The 16,873-nt window shown below is 41.6% G+C and overlaps 1 protein-coding gene across 14 annotated transcripts in view; it reads left to right on the top strand.

Annotated features, from left to right (window-relative positions):
* Positions 1-13,510, top strand: part of GEMIN8 (gem nuclear organelle associated protein 8) — a 45,151-nt gene extending 31,641 nt beyond the window's left edge. For 4 of the 14 annotated variants that reach the window (XM_066620827.1, XM_066620824.1, XM_066620821.1 and 1 more), the window contains 3 exons: positions 1,195-1,302; positions 8,234-8,270; positions 13,191-13,510. In XM_066620827.1, coding sequence (XP_066476924.1) covers positions 1,195-1,302; positions 8,234-8,270; positions 13,191-13,392 — 347 coding nt within the window. In that variant the 3' untranslated portion in view covers positions 13,393-13,510. The other 10 variants (XM_066620829.1, XM_066620826.1, XR_010794109.1 and 7 more) reach the window with 10 other exon arrangements.
* Positions 13,511-16,873: the final 3,363 nt, after the last annotated feature.

Here is a 16,873-nt window from a genome sequence, read left to right on the forward strand (position 1 = left end):
TAGCTATAAACTGATTTGTGAACTATGTTTTGTAGAAAAGCAGTATATAAGTATTCATAATAGCAAGGATAGCATTAAGCCTTAAGTGATGTCCATGTATAGACTTGCACCACAAGTTTTTAAAGTGTATGTAATGCTGCAAGGACTTAAACTATGCGTGAAGATTCATTTTTCCATTTTCCTAGGTCTTACCTATGATACATTTCTAGTTACAGAAGTCAGCTTCTGAAAGCCGTAATTATTTTTAAAGTCAGCATTCACCTGACTTCATAGAATGAGAATGACTTGTGGATCAAAGCAGTCTACTGTAGTTTTTAAACTGGTGGATAAATGTGACCATAACCTATTTCCATAAGTGCAGAAAATTAAATATTTAACCATGCTAAGCATAAATTAAAGTCATTCAGGCAGCGAGGATATAGTTTATCAGCCTAAATGCCAGCAATTTGTTTCATACTTTATCACACCTGCTACTGCCACCTTAGGTGTGGCTTAACAGGAAAAATAATGAGTCTGTGTGAGCATTCAGCAGTGTGTAAATCTGACAGGTGCCTGTAAACACAGCGCCAACAGCTGTTGTTTCACCAGACAAACCTAGTTCAGACATGCAGGCTGAGCCTGGTCTCCTTCCCTTCCCCTGTCTTCCTGTTGAAAATGTCAGCAATTTTCTCTGCCAGAGGTTTGGGTGAAGTTTCATTGTCCTGCTTTATCATTTCAACACCACAGCTGCTGTTTCCATTTTGTGGGAAGAGAAAGAGTTTAATTAAACTCCTGTGCGTGTGTGTCTCTTTCTTGGTGCAGAATCTCCATCATTATTTTGTGCACACTTTCTTTTTTAGATATTTGCCCCACAAAATGTATATTGCCTTCCCTCTAGGCCCCTTTCTTATGTTTCCCCAATTCTCACACATGTGCTTTGTTCACACAAACCATGTCATACTATGTTTGGCTCACTTATTCCTATACAGCCTGTGACTCTGCAATGTTCAAACTACAAAATGCAGCACAAACTTTGGGCAAAAACTGTATGACTCATATATGACAGCAGCATTCTTGCAATACTTAAAAGACTCTTACAAGGTTCATACTGGAGTGGTTTTTGCCTTTATAAAGGCGATGCTGTAGATTTTTTAAGCTTGGTTGGCATTATTCAGAAACAATGTCTGAAGCGTCTTGTGTATCTTGCTTTCTTAGGCAGACAGCAGCAGCTTGAAGCAGAACGCCAGGACATGTATATAGATGCTGACCACGACCTTCACCTATCAACCAACCGGTCAGTACAGCCCCCAGCTGAAAAGCCTGGTGAGAGGAGAATGGTGGAAATGAAAAAACTCTATGGTTCAGGAGCCAGCAAAATCCTAGCAATGGAGACCACCATGCAGCTCAGCTTTGATAGGATCTGTGACAAAAAGCGGCCCAAGTACTGGCCAATTATTCCTCTGAAATTCTGAGCTGTGTGTCTTGATCCCTTTTTGGAGATCCAGGGTTGCATATCTTGATGCTCAACCATGAGGAAGGATTAAGCGAATGAATCAAGAGTCAGCAAAAGGGCTTTTAAAAAAAAATTTCCTTTCCCCTTTCCAGCTCTGCTTAGAATCTGTCGGACAGTTTCCAGAGTCCTTTCCAGCTCAACAGGAAGAGCTGAATTGGTCATTTGTATTGCAGAGGATAGGGGAAAGTCTCTTCTTTAAAAAAATATATATATAGATTGCAACTAATTTAATGTTGGCTTGCCTCAGCCTTGCAGGAAATGAAGTAGCATTTGTTTTCACTTAGTTGTGCTCAGAAAAAGGCTGAAGAATACCCAAATGTTGTTTAACTGTAGACTGTCCCTGTCACACATGCAGATTTTCAGTATGTGATACTAGTTTTGCCACAAATTCTAAATTCCATTCTTTTCTTTCTCTGTTTGTCCCCCCTTCTTGCCTTATGAGCCTGACTTTCTGACCTTCTTGTTTGGAGATCATGGAAGCAGTTGACCACAGTACAAGATATTTAGCTACGATAGTCTGGGTATTTGAGTTCTTTCTCAGACATTTCAATAGTACAGGAAACTTCTCTTCCAGACTAGAACCTGGCCTGGAAGAGTTCAACTCAGAAGCAATGATGTTCAAAGTTGTATTTTTCATGTTGGCTGTATGTCTTTGTAGTATGACTAAACATTTATCAAAAGTTGTACTTTTTAAAAAATTTGTTTTTCTTTTCTTGTTCCCCAGTAGTTTAAAATATATTTCTGTGACAAGTGACCACTATAGAGAATGAGAGAATTAAGCCTATGAAACTGGCAACTTGCATATGGTTAGAGATAGATTTGCAAATTATCAGTTCTGTCTCCTGTGTGCCAAAATATGTATACATGTGGTATAAATATAAAGGACTAAATATTTACTGTAGAAAGCCCCCTCCCCCCAAAATTACATTCATTTAGATATGTACCTCCAGAGGCATTAACTTCCTAGTAGGGCTTGCTGATGTCTGATTAACTTAAATGAACATGACTCTTTCTGCCATTCAGTTTACATAATGCTATCCAATGTGTTAGAACACACCTAAGTTTCACAAAATCCTTTGTAGGCAAGCATTCTTTGTGAATTTATGTAATACGTCCATGCTAAGGGACAAGAGATCCCCACAAAAGATTTACATTTGGTGTCTCATGACTTATACCAAATGTCTGGTCAGTATGTTTTGGTAACACTGCTCATTTACATTTTTAGTTTCTTTCCAGTCTGGAACTGTATACATAGTTGATGTCCTTAGTACATTTGGTATACATTGTGATTAAAAGCCATTTCTGCCCAACGTTGCAAGTACACAACAAGGATCAAATGTGTACACCTGTGGGCTGGGCAGAAATGGGTTAATCAGATGTCACACAATATGGCACAAGTTTCATGTCAATTAAGAGCCCTATAAATCTGATCTTGCAACACAGAGTTGAGTCCCTATGTTGGGAGGGGGGAGGAATGCTTATTTCCTAATATTTGATGGCATCAGTAGGTTAGGCAAAGTAAGGGTGACTATCCACGGTCACTCAGTGAGTTCAAGACACTGTAGGGCATTGAATTTTCCTCAGCCCTTTTAACATTTGTAACTACTATTCTGTCATCTTATTCCTTTTTCAAACTGTCAGGCTCGTTGCATTTTGAAGCAGTTACATGGTTTATGTGGCTTGGGTGTGAAAAGGCCAAGCTGAATGTGTGAGAGAAGTTCCACAGTATCGAGACTCTGGTTCCCGTAGAAGCACCGCATTATGAATTCACTGCAGGATCGTATCACAATAGCTGCGTTGTAACAGGGAGTATCATGGCTACAGCAGTCATCTGTGGTAGCAGCAAAAGAAACACACACAAAAATCAGGAGGAGGAGGACTGTATGGCAACAATGCTTTAACATCCCATTGTGAAAGACTCCCCTCGCACAGCTCTTCAGATGCCTGTTTCTCTGGATTGCAGAAGAGTTGCTACATTATTCTCAATAATTAGTTGCCCTTCATGCATCTGTCTCTATGCGTAGGCACTGTACTGGGGAAAATGTACTGTAACTTGGTTGTCACAAGTAATTAAACCCCTATAGAAGAAGGGGAACGTGATAGCAGTAGTTTGTTGCTGTTTATCACTGTTTTTAGACAATCACATCGTTTTCTGGTATGCAAGTGTTGCAAAATCAGCCATTTCCACCTAGCCACCATTGTTCGGTCTTCAGTACAATACTTCATTAATACTGCACAGTATTGGCAATGATCACGTGCAATGGTGCTATATAGGCTCAAAGTAGTTTGCTCTCCTTGCACTCCTACCCACATGCCGTTAAATGGAACCATCTAACATGGCTACAGACAGCATGATTTAATCTGAAATGCTGCAATAGCCCACGTATGTAATTTTGTGGTGATGAAAAACAGCTTTGCAATCCAGTATGAAATCACAAATGCAACACAGCTTTGACTTTTGAAATGAGCTAACATCACACCATCCTTTTAAATCTGACCAAACATATTACACCAAGCAAGTTTGAAGATGAGTTCTCCCGGGAATCAGTTAGTGTCAGATAAGTTTGCTTTTTAATTTAGGGTCAAATTCTATCCAGTTTTCCAGTGGCAGTGCAGCTGAGCCAATGGGGCATCCTGTGGTGGGGAGGCAGTCACAGAGGCCTCTTCAAGGTATGGGAACATTTGTTCCCTTACCTCAAGACTGCATTGCAGCTGCACCGGTTCTGGAAAGTTGGTTAGGATTGGGTCCTCAGGATGGAAAAGTTAAAAAGTTGCAGCTTGCAGGTGTAAAAGTGGTCAACACCAATATGATTGAACAACAAAGTAGATAAAGGTGATAACTTGCCATGAATAATATTGTTTGAGAAACAGAATGAAAATCTCACAAGTTCCATTGCAGCGGGGAACAGAATGAAATACAAATGTAGGATTTTGTCAGCTGAAAAGCTTTCTGAAACTTAGGGCGCAATCCTAACCCCTTATGTCAGTGCTTTCCAGCACTGGCATAGCGGTGCCAATGGGACATGTGCTGCATCCCGCAGTTGGGTGGCACTCACGGAGGCCTCCTCAAAGTAAGGGAATGTTTGTTCCCTTACCTCAGAGCTGCATTGCCCTTATGTCAGTGCTGGAAAACACTGACATAAGGGGTTAGGATTGCACCCTTAGATAGCTTACAGTTCTTTCACTTCCACTAACTTCTTCATACAACAAAGGTATCCATCTCAACTGACTGTGGATGCAATCCTAACCCCTTATGTCAGTGCTTTCCAGCACTGGCATAGCGTTGCCAATGGGACCTGTGCTGCATCCTGCAGTTGGGTGTCACTCATGGAGGTCTCCTCAGAGTAAGGGAATGTTTGTTTCCTTACCTCAGAGCTGCATTGCTCTTATGTCAGTGCTGGAAAGCACTGATATAAAGGGTTAGGAGGTGCCTAACCTCCTTAGGTTAGGAGGAAGCACCCTGCACTGAACAATATTTCTTGCTATTAGCCCAGCAACAGCACCCAGAGAAAACAGTTTTGTTTTTAATCCTGATGGTTAAACTGTGGTCAAACATTCAACAGCGCTAATGCAGCCATGCCAACAGGGTGTGCACTGCATCCTGCGATGGGGTAGCAGTCATGGAGGCTTTCTCAAGGTAAGGAAATGTTTACCTCAGGGTTGCATTGTGGCTGCATTGATGCTGGAAAGTTGGATAGGATGGGCCCTTAGTCATATAGATCCAAAAGATGTGCACTCACATCCACTCAGCATGCTCAAACTGTGATGGTTGCAGGCAAGAGACTTGAAATACATCCTTAATTATAAGCAGTCATTCTTTAGCAGGCACCTGCTGTTCCCTCACTTCTCCTGAGCCTGGAGGCAGCAAATCAAGAAGTGTGTTAGCCCAGGACTCAGCTCACTTGACCCTTCAAGTATCTCCTGACCCTAGATTGCTACCACTTGCGAAGTGCCTGTGTTGATGCCATAATTTTATTCCAAATCTGGATGAAATAACACCACTGGGAGAGGACTTCAAACACAGGCTATTTGAAATGTTTGTGAATTCCCTCACATGTATTTTGAGGTTCAGTGGTTTTCTTTCTGAAGAAAGTTGTAACAAAAGGAGGACCCGATACATTTGAGGAACTGAAGTGTAAAAGAAGACAGACGTCACCCGCGTAAGTAGTAGTAGTCTAATCCTATTCCCGGCCACTTCACAGCATGCAGCTGTGCCGACAGAGTGTGCGCTGCATGCTATTGGGGCGGCGGCCAGCAAGAGGTAAATCAAAAGGTAAAATAAAATTATTTACCTCTCAAGAGTTTTTGAATGCCTGTGGGTCTTCTTGGACCAGCACCAGCTACTTTCCTGGCATAAGTCTGAGGAGAAGTAGTAACAGACCAAATTGCAAATTCAGGGATAGGATCTGGCATGCACTTGCTGCCAAAACCCACGCCCTCCAGCCCCCTCCCCACCCTCAACCTGACTGCTTCTCCACCTTATCTGCTCCGGTGTGGCCTTGGTGCAAATGGGGAGCTGTTAGTCATTTCTGCTGGTGACTCCCTTGCACTCTGCAGTGGCAAGCCATTTATGGTGGCGCCACACCAGTTACACCAGCGGAACACAAGCTCTGTTGTTGTACTTTCACAGTAAGATTGGGCCATAAGTTGAACTAATTCTCAAGCAAGCCTGCTTTGCTGTAATCAAGTTCACATCTTGTGTGAGTCAATGTCATTTTAAAGGGACTTGGTTCCAAGCAAACATGATTAAGGTTGGGCTTTAAACAAGGGCATGGTTTCACAGAAGTAACCATCATATTTGTACTTTAGTCCTCAACATGAAATGGTTTTACTCTTCTCCATCCCAGAGACACAATGTTAACCGCAGTCAAATTCCAATGTAGTTAACAGAGACACAAGTCGGTCTTGTCTTCAAAAGGAAGGAAAGCAGCAGCAGGAGAAATGTTATGCTTTTTAGTGGAAACAGCATTTAGCATTGGCTGGAACGGTAAGAAAAACCTTTTCCTTTACTCAGTGGAAGGAATGCCATCTGCTAAGCAAAAACAGAAGAGTAAGTAATTTTATTTGCATGGAGAAAAAGAACCAAAATAAACAAGAGCAAAATTTTTTTTTAAGTGTGCTGCAGAGTGTTTTTTTGTTTGTTTTGTTGCTTTTGGGGTTTTTTTTGCCTTTCAAGGCCAGGTCAATCAAGGCTACTAAAACATACCATTAGCAAACTCCTCTAGCCTATCCGTGAGGTGCTGAGTCAGCTTTCAGTTCTAGTTGATTGCATTTTCTATTTATCAAAATGGTTGTTATTTGCGGTTCTTCTGGCTTTTCCAATGCCACAAGTCCAAATTTACTGTTGGAATGCATGCGCCTGACAGCTTACAAAGCACCAGAGACTGGGCTGGGGAGGAGTTGGAAAATTAATTGGGAATTGGGTAAGAAACAGAGTGGCAGAATGCAGGATCTTGAACTTTCTGCTTTTTCCCAGAGCCAGTGGAAGACCTCTTCCCTCATGCCTTCTTGACTCTTTGCTGCCCAGACGTTCTCCAAGTGATGTAGGCGTCACTTATCTGTCAACAGATCCATTTCAGCTGGAAGCAGCCCAACCATGCAGCCTGGGGACAATCATATGTGTCTTTCCCATGAAACTGGCACATGATTCTGTGGGCAAGCCCCATGCAGATACCCCACCCACATGGCTGAGTCATTTAAATGATCTCTCAGCTGTGTACAGGCTGCTTGTGGATAAGTGGCTTATATACAACTCAGATGCAAGTCTAAAAGGGCACCTCAATTTGCATACTGAGTGCAGGAATTGCTGTTGACGCCAACTAAGCAACAGCAAATTATAAACCATGGTTAAAGATAGGTCCAAAACAGTGCTATAACTTCTTTTTTTAAAAACAAAATAATTGTTCATGTTTGGGCTAATTTGCTTATAGTACACACTCCAAGTCTTCAAGGGCAAAAAGAAAATCATGATTACTAGAAATCCTTCTGAGCCTAAGAGATTTCACAAGCATTATAATATAGACTTCAAAGTTCATCTTAGCCATAAGGATCGGAAAATGTGGGTGGGAGTGAGTGAGAATTTTTATTATAAAGGAAAACATTTCCACACACTGTCAGAAAAGAAATGAACAACATATAACTTAAGCATGGTAGTTCAAATACAGTTTAACATATTACTATAGTAGAATTTTGGTTAAAATTAATTATATAAACTAAGAATGTTTTGTTTTTAATGAAAGATTAGAATTTTAGGATGCTACAGCTAAAGGTAAGTACTGCACTTTTTCTATGGCACACACAATTCTGGATATATGCACCACAGGTAAAGGAGAAAAGGTGACTTATAATGTAAGAAATGCACCTCCTTTCGTACTACATATTGCCAGTGTATTCTAAAATGGTACATGCACATGAACTATTTGTCCTGGTATTTATATCTTGTTTTACTGCCTCCAAGGACCACACACACACACACGGGTGACTTACAACATTTTAAAATACAGTACAGTAGTATGAATCTCAGGCCAGTTCTGGTGTCTGCAGAAGCTGGTGTTATGAGCTCACCTCAGTACAGGTGTGTATGTGTATAGATTAATATAAAATAATAAATTTGCATAACTTAAACGCTGCTCTAGAGATTGGGACTGTATGTGCTGATGTTGTCACAGATTCCAGCCAGAAGGCAACTCTCCATAGTCAGCTTTTCTGTAATTGAAATTTAACCATATCAATATCTTGCAGAACTAATTTTGCAGCAGTGGCCATGCAGATGGAAAAGGTATGTTTGTACTGAGCATGATTTCAACACTGCCCCACTGATCCCAAAATAGCACCACACAAGTTAATCTATGCAGAGAAGATAATTTTTGAATGTTAATCTGACCTGACCAAGAGTCTTTCCCATATAGGTTACAGCAGTGCATGTCTTTTTAGGTTAGGTATATATGTCTTATACACTTTGAATCACAAAGACACGGTTTTCGTTCCCATTTGTAGCACATAGTGGAGAGATAAGGGCATGCCACTTATTAGTGACAATCTAGTTAGCATGCTGTAATTAACTCTGAAATGGTACTCACTAATTTCCAGATAAAATTAACTATGGTTCATTAGGGGGGAAAATTATGCACTCTGTTTAACGTGCAATTATAATTATTTTAAGCAATCACTGCTCACATTTACATACTGAGCAATGATGGAAGCAAACTCAACCTAAGACACTGTTCATCTTCCTTGGAGTTATTTAATGCAACATTTCAGCTATCCATATTCTTTGGCATATGGTTCTGAAACATTTCTTCAGCTTCTATTTGGAGACACAGGTGACTTTTTAGGTCATCCTATAGAGAGAAAAGGCCAGTGATTTATCAGAAGAACATCTGAAGCAGGTACCAGAATCATTTGAAGATCAGTACAATTTTTAATGGTATCCAGCAGCTGGAATCCAAAGCACAATGGCTTCACATGAAAGGCACAAATGTCAGAGGAAAGCCTGAATTAGTCAATTTATCTGAACTAGGATGCTGAGTTCAAAGCATGGAGGGCTTTGCTTCATTTTCACAGCTGAATGACAGCCACAAATCATGTCTTTATTCCCATTTTAACAACCTAGGCCTCTGCTGCTGGGTCCACCTGGAACTCCATTAAAAGACTGTATTGCAATGGGTTGGATCTATGTATTATGAGTAATTATAAAGAAAAATGCTTTCGAAGACTTTTATAGTAAAATTATTATCACACCTCCCAGTCAAAGTCTTCCAAGGCAGCTGCATTTTAAACTACGGTAATAAATTCCAGCTACTGTACTCCTTGGGCACCGTCATGAGCAGGCAGTATTTTTCCCACCCCTTCCTCTTCCCTGCAGTCTTTTGAGGTGCTTGCAAAGCTGTTACTGAGAATTGGGGAACCATTGGCAATAGCATGAGAGGTGGCTCATGGAGCTGGCAGAGGGAGGGAAGGAGGGATCTCCAGGAACTAGGCAAAGGTGTCTTCTGTAAACAGGTGGGAGCACAACTGCACACATAACTCCAAATCCAAAGGATCACCAACAAACAGTACCTCCATGTTATTTGGATAAAGTTCTATCCCATCCAATCCACAAAGCAGACGGGCAATGGTTCACGGTTTCTATTGCATCCCTAGGATACAAGAGAAAAGAGATATAACACTATTGTCACCAGCGGACAGCACAAACCTCTAGATTACTTTACCCAGCAAATTCTGTAAATGCAAAAGACCACAGAATGCCAGTAAGTCAAAAGCCAAGGGGATGAGTCTAGCACCATCTTTTGGTACCTTCTCTCCAATAATTAACAGAATCTCATAAGAAAAATGCTCCCCACCCTGTAATGCTTAGGGGCGGAGGGGGGGCACTTCTTATAGGCAACCCAGGAGGACACAGTGGTTGATTCTATTGGATTCCATGGAATAATCCAAAAAATCAACCAGGACCCACTACCCCTCTCCATCTCCTGACACAAGCTGTTCACAGTGGTGGTCAAGTCTGTTTCTTTCGTATAAAAAAAAGGGGGGGGGCTGAAAAACCATCTGGAAGGGATCTCTATTATAAATATTCTGCAGGAAAACCTGAACTGAGATGCTACTATTTGATCAAACACCTTACATGAGAACATTGGAGGCTGGGAAATAATTACTTAAAACCAGGGCTTTTTTGTAATGGAACGCACTGGAACGGCGTTCCGGCACCTTTTTTTCCCCTCCTCCTGGCCCCCACCATTTTTTCCCTCCCTGCGCTGCCCAGCACTGCTGGCTAGGGAGGGATTCGAACCTCCAACCCTCCTCCTGGCCCGCACCTTTTTTCCCCCTCCTGGCCCCCACCTTTTTTCCCTCCCTGCGCCACCCAGCACTGCTGGCTAAGGAGGGATTCGAACCTCCAACCTTGTGCTCCACAGCCCAGCACTCTCTCCATTGGGCTATAGGAAAGCCTAGAGTTACAGTGTTCAGAGCTAATATATAAGGTCCTGAGCCCAGCTGGTGGCCATCAGCGCCTCAAGTATTAGTTCCAAACACTTTGAGCCTAAGACTTCCAATGGCTCAGTTACAAAAGTGCTGGTCTGTGGAACCAGAGGTTGGGGGTTCAAATCCCCGTAAGGAATAATTTTTTTCTTCTTTTTTTTTTTTAGGTGGGGAGGTAAATAAATAAAAGATTACACTTGTTAATCTTAAACTTGTTCTTGTAAGTGGGTTCCTGCACCTTTTATTTTTTTTTACAAAAAAAGCACTGCCCCTGCCTCACCGCACTCAGCTCTCGCCTGAGCCCAGCCCGCCTTTCCTCTCCCCGCGCTCTGCTTCCCCACGCTCAGCTACCAAGCCGGTGAGGGCGTGGGGACGACGACGACGATGACGAGGGACAGCAAGCCAGGGAGACGGGTTGCAGCACCCAGGTACTGGCTTGGCAAGAGGAGGGGGGGAAGGAAGCTGGCTGGTGCAGCCCCTGCACCTGAGACAGCCTAGGCATGTCTACTGAGAAGTAAGTCCCCTTGAGTTCAGTGGGGCTTACTCCCAGGAAAATGTGGATGGGATTGCAGCCCAAGCCTATGCAGGTCTACTGAGAAGTAAGTCCCCTTGTGTTCAGTGGGGCTTACTCCCAGGAAAATGTGGATGGGATTGCAGCCCAAGCCTATGCAGGTCTACTCAGAAGCAAGTAATTCATTCATTTTTATAGTTATTAATATAAGGCTTGGCTGATCTAAATTAATTAAGCAAAAATTATTACTAATAATTTAGTAGCTTTGTAATGTCATCAACAGGAGATTTAGGTTTTTAACTATAATTGGGGAAGCTTAAGTGTCCTTGCTGCATTATAACAACACTTAGGAAATATGTATTCCTCTGTGCAGTAGGTCAGATCATTGTTGTCTATTAATTTTTGGTTTTTTTAGACTATATTTAATAATCACTATTATTATAATGGAGAATGGGGACATAGTACACAGGGGAAAGGGGGAACCACAAAAGATGGGTTAATGAATTGATTATGTTATGAAGTTATGAATCAAAAATCATGTGGTCACACACCCTCTATTGGTTCAAGATGAGTTGTAAAATAGATTATATTCCGGTATTATATAATTTATCTATTTTACAATTCATCTTTTGTGTTTATTCTTCTGCACCCCCCCTTGTGTGCTTATATTGCGCATTCATTGTTATCTGATCACATATTTCTCTTTTTTTTTTGCACCAATCATGTTTCAGTGTCTTGAGCCAATAGAGGGTATGTGACCACATGATTTTTGATCCATAACTTGTTTATTAATCAATTAATTAACCCATCTTTTGTGCCCCCTCTCCCCTGTGTGCCAATTGATTTGGGTTCAAACAAATCTGTAGAGTGATGTAATGTAATCATTTTTTATATTTTGCCTTCATCAATTGTTTTAACCAATATTTATTAAATGTTTTAAAAGTTTTAATTAATTTTTTTGGTTGTTACATATTTGCAAATACATGCAACAAGCCGTGATATAATCCTTGGTGTGTGCTCCAGAGGTGGTCCGTCTCTTTTTGTTCTTCTCTCTTGAAGATCTCCCCTCATTTTCTAGTTCTTAAGTAGTTGGGGAATGGGGATTTAAAGAGAGAAGTGAGATGAATGAATGAATGAATAAAAGATATATATATATATATAATATTTTATTTTAAATAAATTTAAAAATAAATAAATAAATAAAAGATTAACAAGTCATGAGTTCCTGCACCTTTTTTTTTTTTTTTTTTACAAAAAAAGCACTGCTTAAAACAGAAAGGTTCAATGATGGCTTCTTCAAGAAGGGAAAGAACACCATCTCATTTCATACCAATGGACCCTGATCCTCTCTTAATGAAGCTTCTGTCATGTGGGTATTGAATTAAAAAGCTAGAATTACAAAACCAACTCATCTCACTGTTGTGAACATAGTCCAAACACTGTTGCAAAAATTAAAAGCTGCCTATCTTTCACTACCACTGTAACTATGCTATGATGTGCTCCTGCTTGCACCCTCATTTTGAAGAGGTATCTTTTTTCAATTGCAGGTGAAAATCTCAGCTAAAAGCACCCCACATGCACCTTTCCATCTCATTTACACACAACAATTAATTTTGATTGAAAGGTAGACAGTGCTACTATTCGCTTCACTTACTTTCCAAGATATCAGTGAATCTCAACTTGAAAACCTCTTATGCTTGTTGAATTACAATCTATATTTGAACAGCTGTTCTTTATTCTCCCATTTAGGAAGTTTAAAAAAAAAAAATCTTGTCTCTGAAAGTGAAGGGGGGCACACAGAGAGAGCTAAGGAGTTCATATCTCACAGACTAAAGATATACACGCTTGCATCACTTTAGACTTTTATTTCATTTTGAAACTGCAACCTTAATCCCAGCATGCATGCACGCACATGTGCGAGTGTATAAGTACTCTACAACCTGACTCAAATTAGAAGATTTGGATGTGCACAAGTATCGATAACACCTTAGATCCCCTGCTCTGTTCTTCATTAATGTATACATGACATGTAGCTTTGCTAGTGAAATTAATGAATGAACTAAGTAAAATGAACTGATTCTCTTCCTGACACATTGCAATAATCACAGCAAGATATTTTTCTGCCTTGCCTTCCAGGTTTTTCTTGTTAAATGCTATTAAGTGGACATCTGGCTCACAGTCATCCATTTTATCTATGATTATTTTTTCCAGAGTGCACAGCTCAGCACTGAACATTTTTAGAAGGGAAATGGAAAAAGCTTGCAAAGGTGATTTTCTTTTTCGTTTCTGGAAAAGGTGCCTTTATCAAAGATATGAACCTCTAAGACCTTCAGGCACGCATCACAGACGAATGGCTTGCACTGCTCAGATTTGGATGCTGCAAAAACCTGTACTACAATGGGCTGAAAAGTAATTGGCAATAACACTTCCCCAGTTTTCGGATGAGGAAGCTTCAGATAAAAATGGGTCACGGTGTCAAGAGCAATCTAAAACTGTAAAATTAAAATTTATCTCCAATCACAAAATCAAATAGAACAATTTGTATATACAACAGCATGTGAGTGATTTTTTTTCACTTGGGGGGGGCAGCCTAAGACAGTAAAAGGTGAATCAGTGACCCCAGCAGAATCTCTTAGACATTCATTTTTAGTCATGGCAACATATTTTAGCAACTTTGTAATTGAAATGTTTCTTTGAATAGAAAGGCCACAGAATCTAATAGATATTTTAGATATCTAGATATTTTAGATATTTAGATCTAATAGATATTTTAGCAAAACTCCTCATTAGCTGGTCTGAATTGGTCTGGTTGCATCATTTAACACATTAGCCTGTCAATATTCTACCCAAAAAGATGGATTACGAGGTCATAAATGAATGATTGTCCGTGTTTTGCAGTAGCATGATTTAAAAAAATGGAAAAGACCAGATGATCTGTAATCAGGAATATCTAAGGGAGTTTAAAAGGGATGTTTTTCATTTATACAAAATAAGAAGCTGACGTCTTAAAAAAACCCGCTTTAACAGTGAAAGACCACAGAATCACAGAATGAGTACAGGTCCAACCTTGTTGTACATGGATTTGTTATACACGGATTTGACTCAACACAAATGGCCACTGCAAATGAGAAGGAATGTGCTGATCCCTGGAAAAGGGGAAAAAATCCATCCCTTTAAAATCACAGTTTTAAAAAACTGCTTTTCTTACTGTTGTAGAGAGACAGTCATGCAAGCAATCATTCCATTCTTCAACTGAGCCAGGCAAAGGCAGGGGTCCTTCGCATTTCTAATTGCTGTCTGCCTCTCTACAACAGTAAGAAAAGCTGTTTCTAAACCACAGTTGTAAAGGGACGCACTTTAATTTTTTTAACACGTTTTATGGTATCAGCAGGGAGTCCCAGAATCAAACCCCTGTGGATGTTGAAGAACAACCTTATTTCTTTCGGAGCAATGGAGGGGCAAGAAACAAGGAAGTGGGTCTTAAATGTATTTTTCCACAGTTTTTTTGTCCACTGATTTTTTCATCCACTAGAGGTTCTGGAATGGAACCCCAGCGGATAACAAGGGATGACCTGTACATGAAAAAACTCCAGTACTGTATTGTCCTTTACCAGCCTTATAATCCTTGTACAAAAGGACTCCTTTTGTCCTGCATCACTCTTTTAAGTGTGACTGGCCAAGATTGTTGCTCTAATCTATTTATATTGATCCAGCAGATCTTGGCTGTTGTTGCTCTAAGCTATGTGGTCCTGGGCTGTTGTTTTTTCTTGCGTTATCTTTCCAGGAGTTGGAAAAAGTCTTTATTCCTCCTTACACCTGCCTGGTTGAGCCCTGGGGTGAGGTTTTCCTGGGCATCATGCATTAAACAAATCTCCCCCCCCCCCCCGCACTGCTTTACATTGCTGTAGGTGTGTCCTCGGAGTTGAGGGCAAAGAACCTCTTGACTCTGGTCAAAAGAAAATCTGGGGCACCCCAGGCCAAGGTATAACTTTTTCCAAATAAGAGACCTCCATAGGACTCTGGCTATGTTTCTTGGTGCCTTCTGCTTCCCCTGGGGGCTGGGGATAAGAATAGGCCCTCGGTTTGGCTGTACTTGTCGTAAGAGGCGACTAAACAGCCACCGGGTAGATGGGACTCGTCGGCCTGGGAAGGCAGCTCATCTGAGAGAAGGAAAACTCTGATCCCAAACCTCCACTGCCTTGTGGCTACATCCAGTTATGGAAAAGGCTTCAGGAGTCAACCTCGAGGCAAAATCCGGAGCCGGAGTCCCTGAGGCAGTTCATGGCTGAACACAGTCACGTTCTGGCAACTCCTGCGACGCCGCTGGAACCAACCGTATTGGCTTCTGCCTTTCCATTGGACCATTTCAGCGACGTGGAGAGGGGGGATTCGCTGCATATGTAACAGCCTATCCTCCATACCTACTTTACCCAGGCTTCGCGCACTGGAGAGGACACTCTGTTCCAGAACCACCATTCAGAGCGTGACACCATAGTCTTCCGAGACTGAAGGATGCCAACAACGAATCCTTGTAGCACCTATGAGTCAGTTTTCATCTCTATACTTTTATGCACAAATTTCTCTGAGTTCAGTATGACTTACTCCCATGCAAGTGTGCATAAGACTAACGCCACTGTGTCCAAGCTGAAAAATTAAAGACAGAGTCACCGCCACACAAGGGCTTGAATGTGGCACTCAGTTAATTTCCAATACAAAAGTCTAGTAGCAGACTATCAATTATGCAAGGGCTGCTATCATGCATGAACTCGACACAGACTACTTGCTTATAGAAGACCTTAACTAAAACTGGACTCTGCTCCAGCTTTCAGGGGGCCCTGGGGAGGCTGTGAGAGAATCACTCCACTACCACCCCGCAGGGATGTGCCGGAGCCACAGCGCCGAGACTCAAGTCCCAAGTCTCTGCCTCCCCTTGACTCAAGTCATCCATGGGTTATAATGGTGGCCTTTGCAACTCATCCAGAGCCATTTTTTGAGTCATTTTGACTCAAGTCTGAGTCTTTTTGAAAAGTGAGTTAACCCCCAGAAGCAGCGAAAAGAAAAGCGAGCAAGCAAGCACAAACATACACAACAGAGTCACAAGAGAGTCTTGACTTGAGTCTATTCTTTTCATTTTTAGGGTAAAACCCCTGAATCCTGAGCAGTGGCATCACTAGGGTTCACTAGGGCATCACTAGGGTTCACGTCACCCAGTGCGGGATGCCAGTGCGTCACCCCCCATGGAGTGGGCGGGGCAACACCCCAGACAGGCAGAATATAAGGGAAGTAGACAGACTTTGTATAGCAACCTTCTACAAATGAGGAAGACTATGGGGCTATTCCATGGACTTTAACTGATCGGTAATAAGGAGCATCCATTTGGCAAGTATGGCAACAGAATGTCACAAAGAATCACAGCGCGCCAGACATTATGCTGTGCACTTGCCCAACCCTCATAGAGACAAGAGGTAGATCTTATTACTCCAGTGAAATCAACATTTTGCCTGGACACTTGCAATAAGAAGAGAGCCAGGGTGGTGTAGTGGTTTGGGAGGTGGATTCAGACCTGGAAGATCTAGGTTCAAATCCCCCCTCAGCCATGAAGCTTCCTGGGTGACCTTGGCCAGATACTTTTAGCCTCACCTACCTCACAGGGTTGTTGTGAAAAAAGGAGAGGAGTTGGAGGAAGGACGGCAAAAAAAATGGGATAGATAAATAAGTTGTGAGTTGTGATTCTTTGCTACTTGTGGTAAACATACTGAAAATCTTGGGCATTGTCACAACTGTTACCCTGCACATCCCTGATCCTGTCTGATCTTGGAAGCTAAGCAGGGTCAGGCCTGGTTAGTACTTGGATGGGAGACCACCTGGAAATACCGGGTGCTGTAGGCTTATAC

Source organism: Tiliqua scincoides, chromosome 3 (assembly GCF_035046505.1).
Source record: "Tiliqua scincoides isolate rTilSci1 chromosome 3, rTilSci1.hap2, whole genome shotgun sequence".
Taxonomy (NCBI): domain Eukaryota; kingdom Metazoa; phylum Chordata; class Lepidosauria; order Squamata; family Scincidae; genus Tiliqua; species Tiliqua scincoides.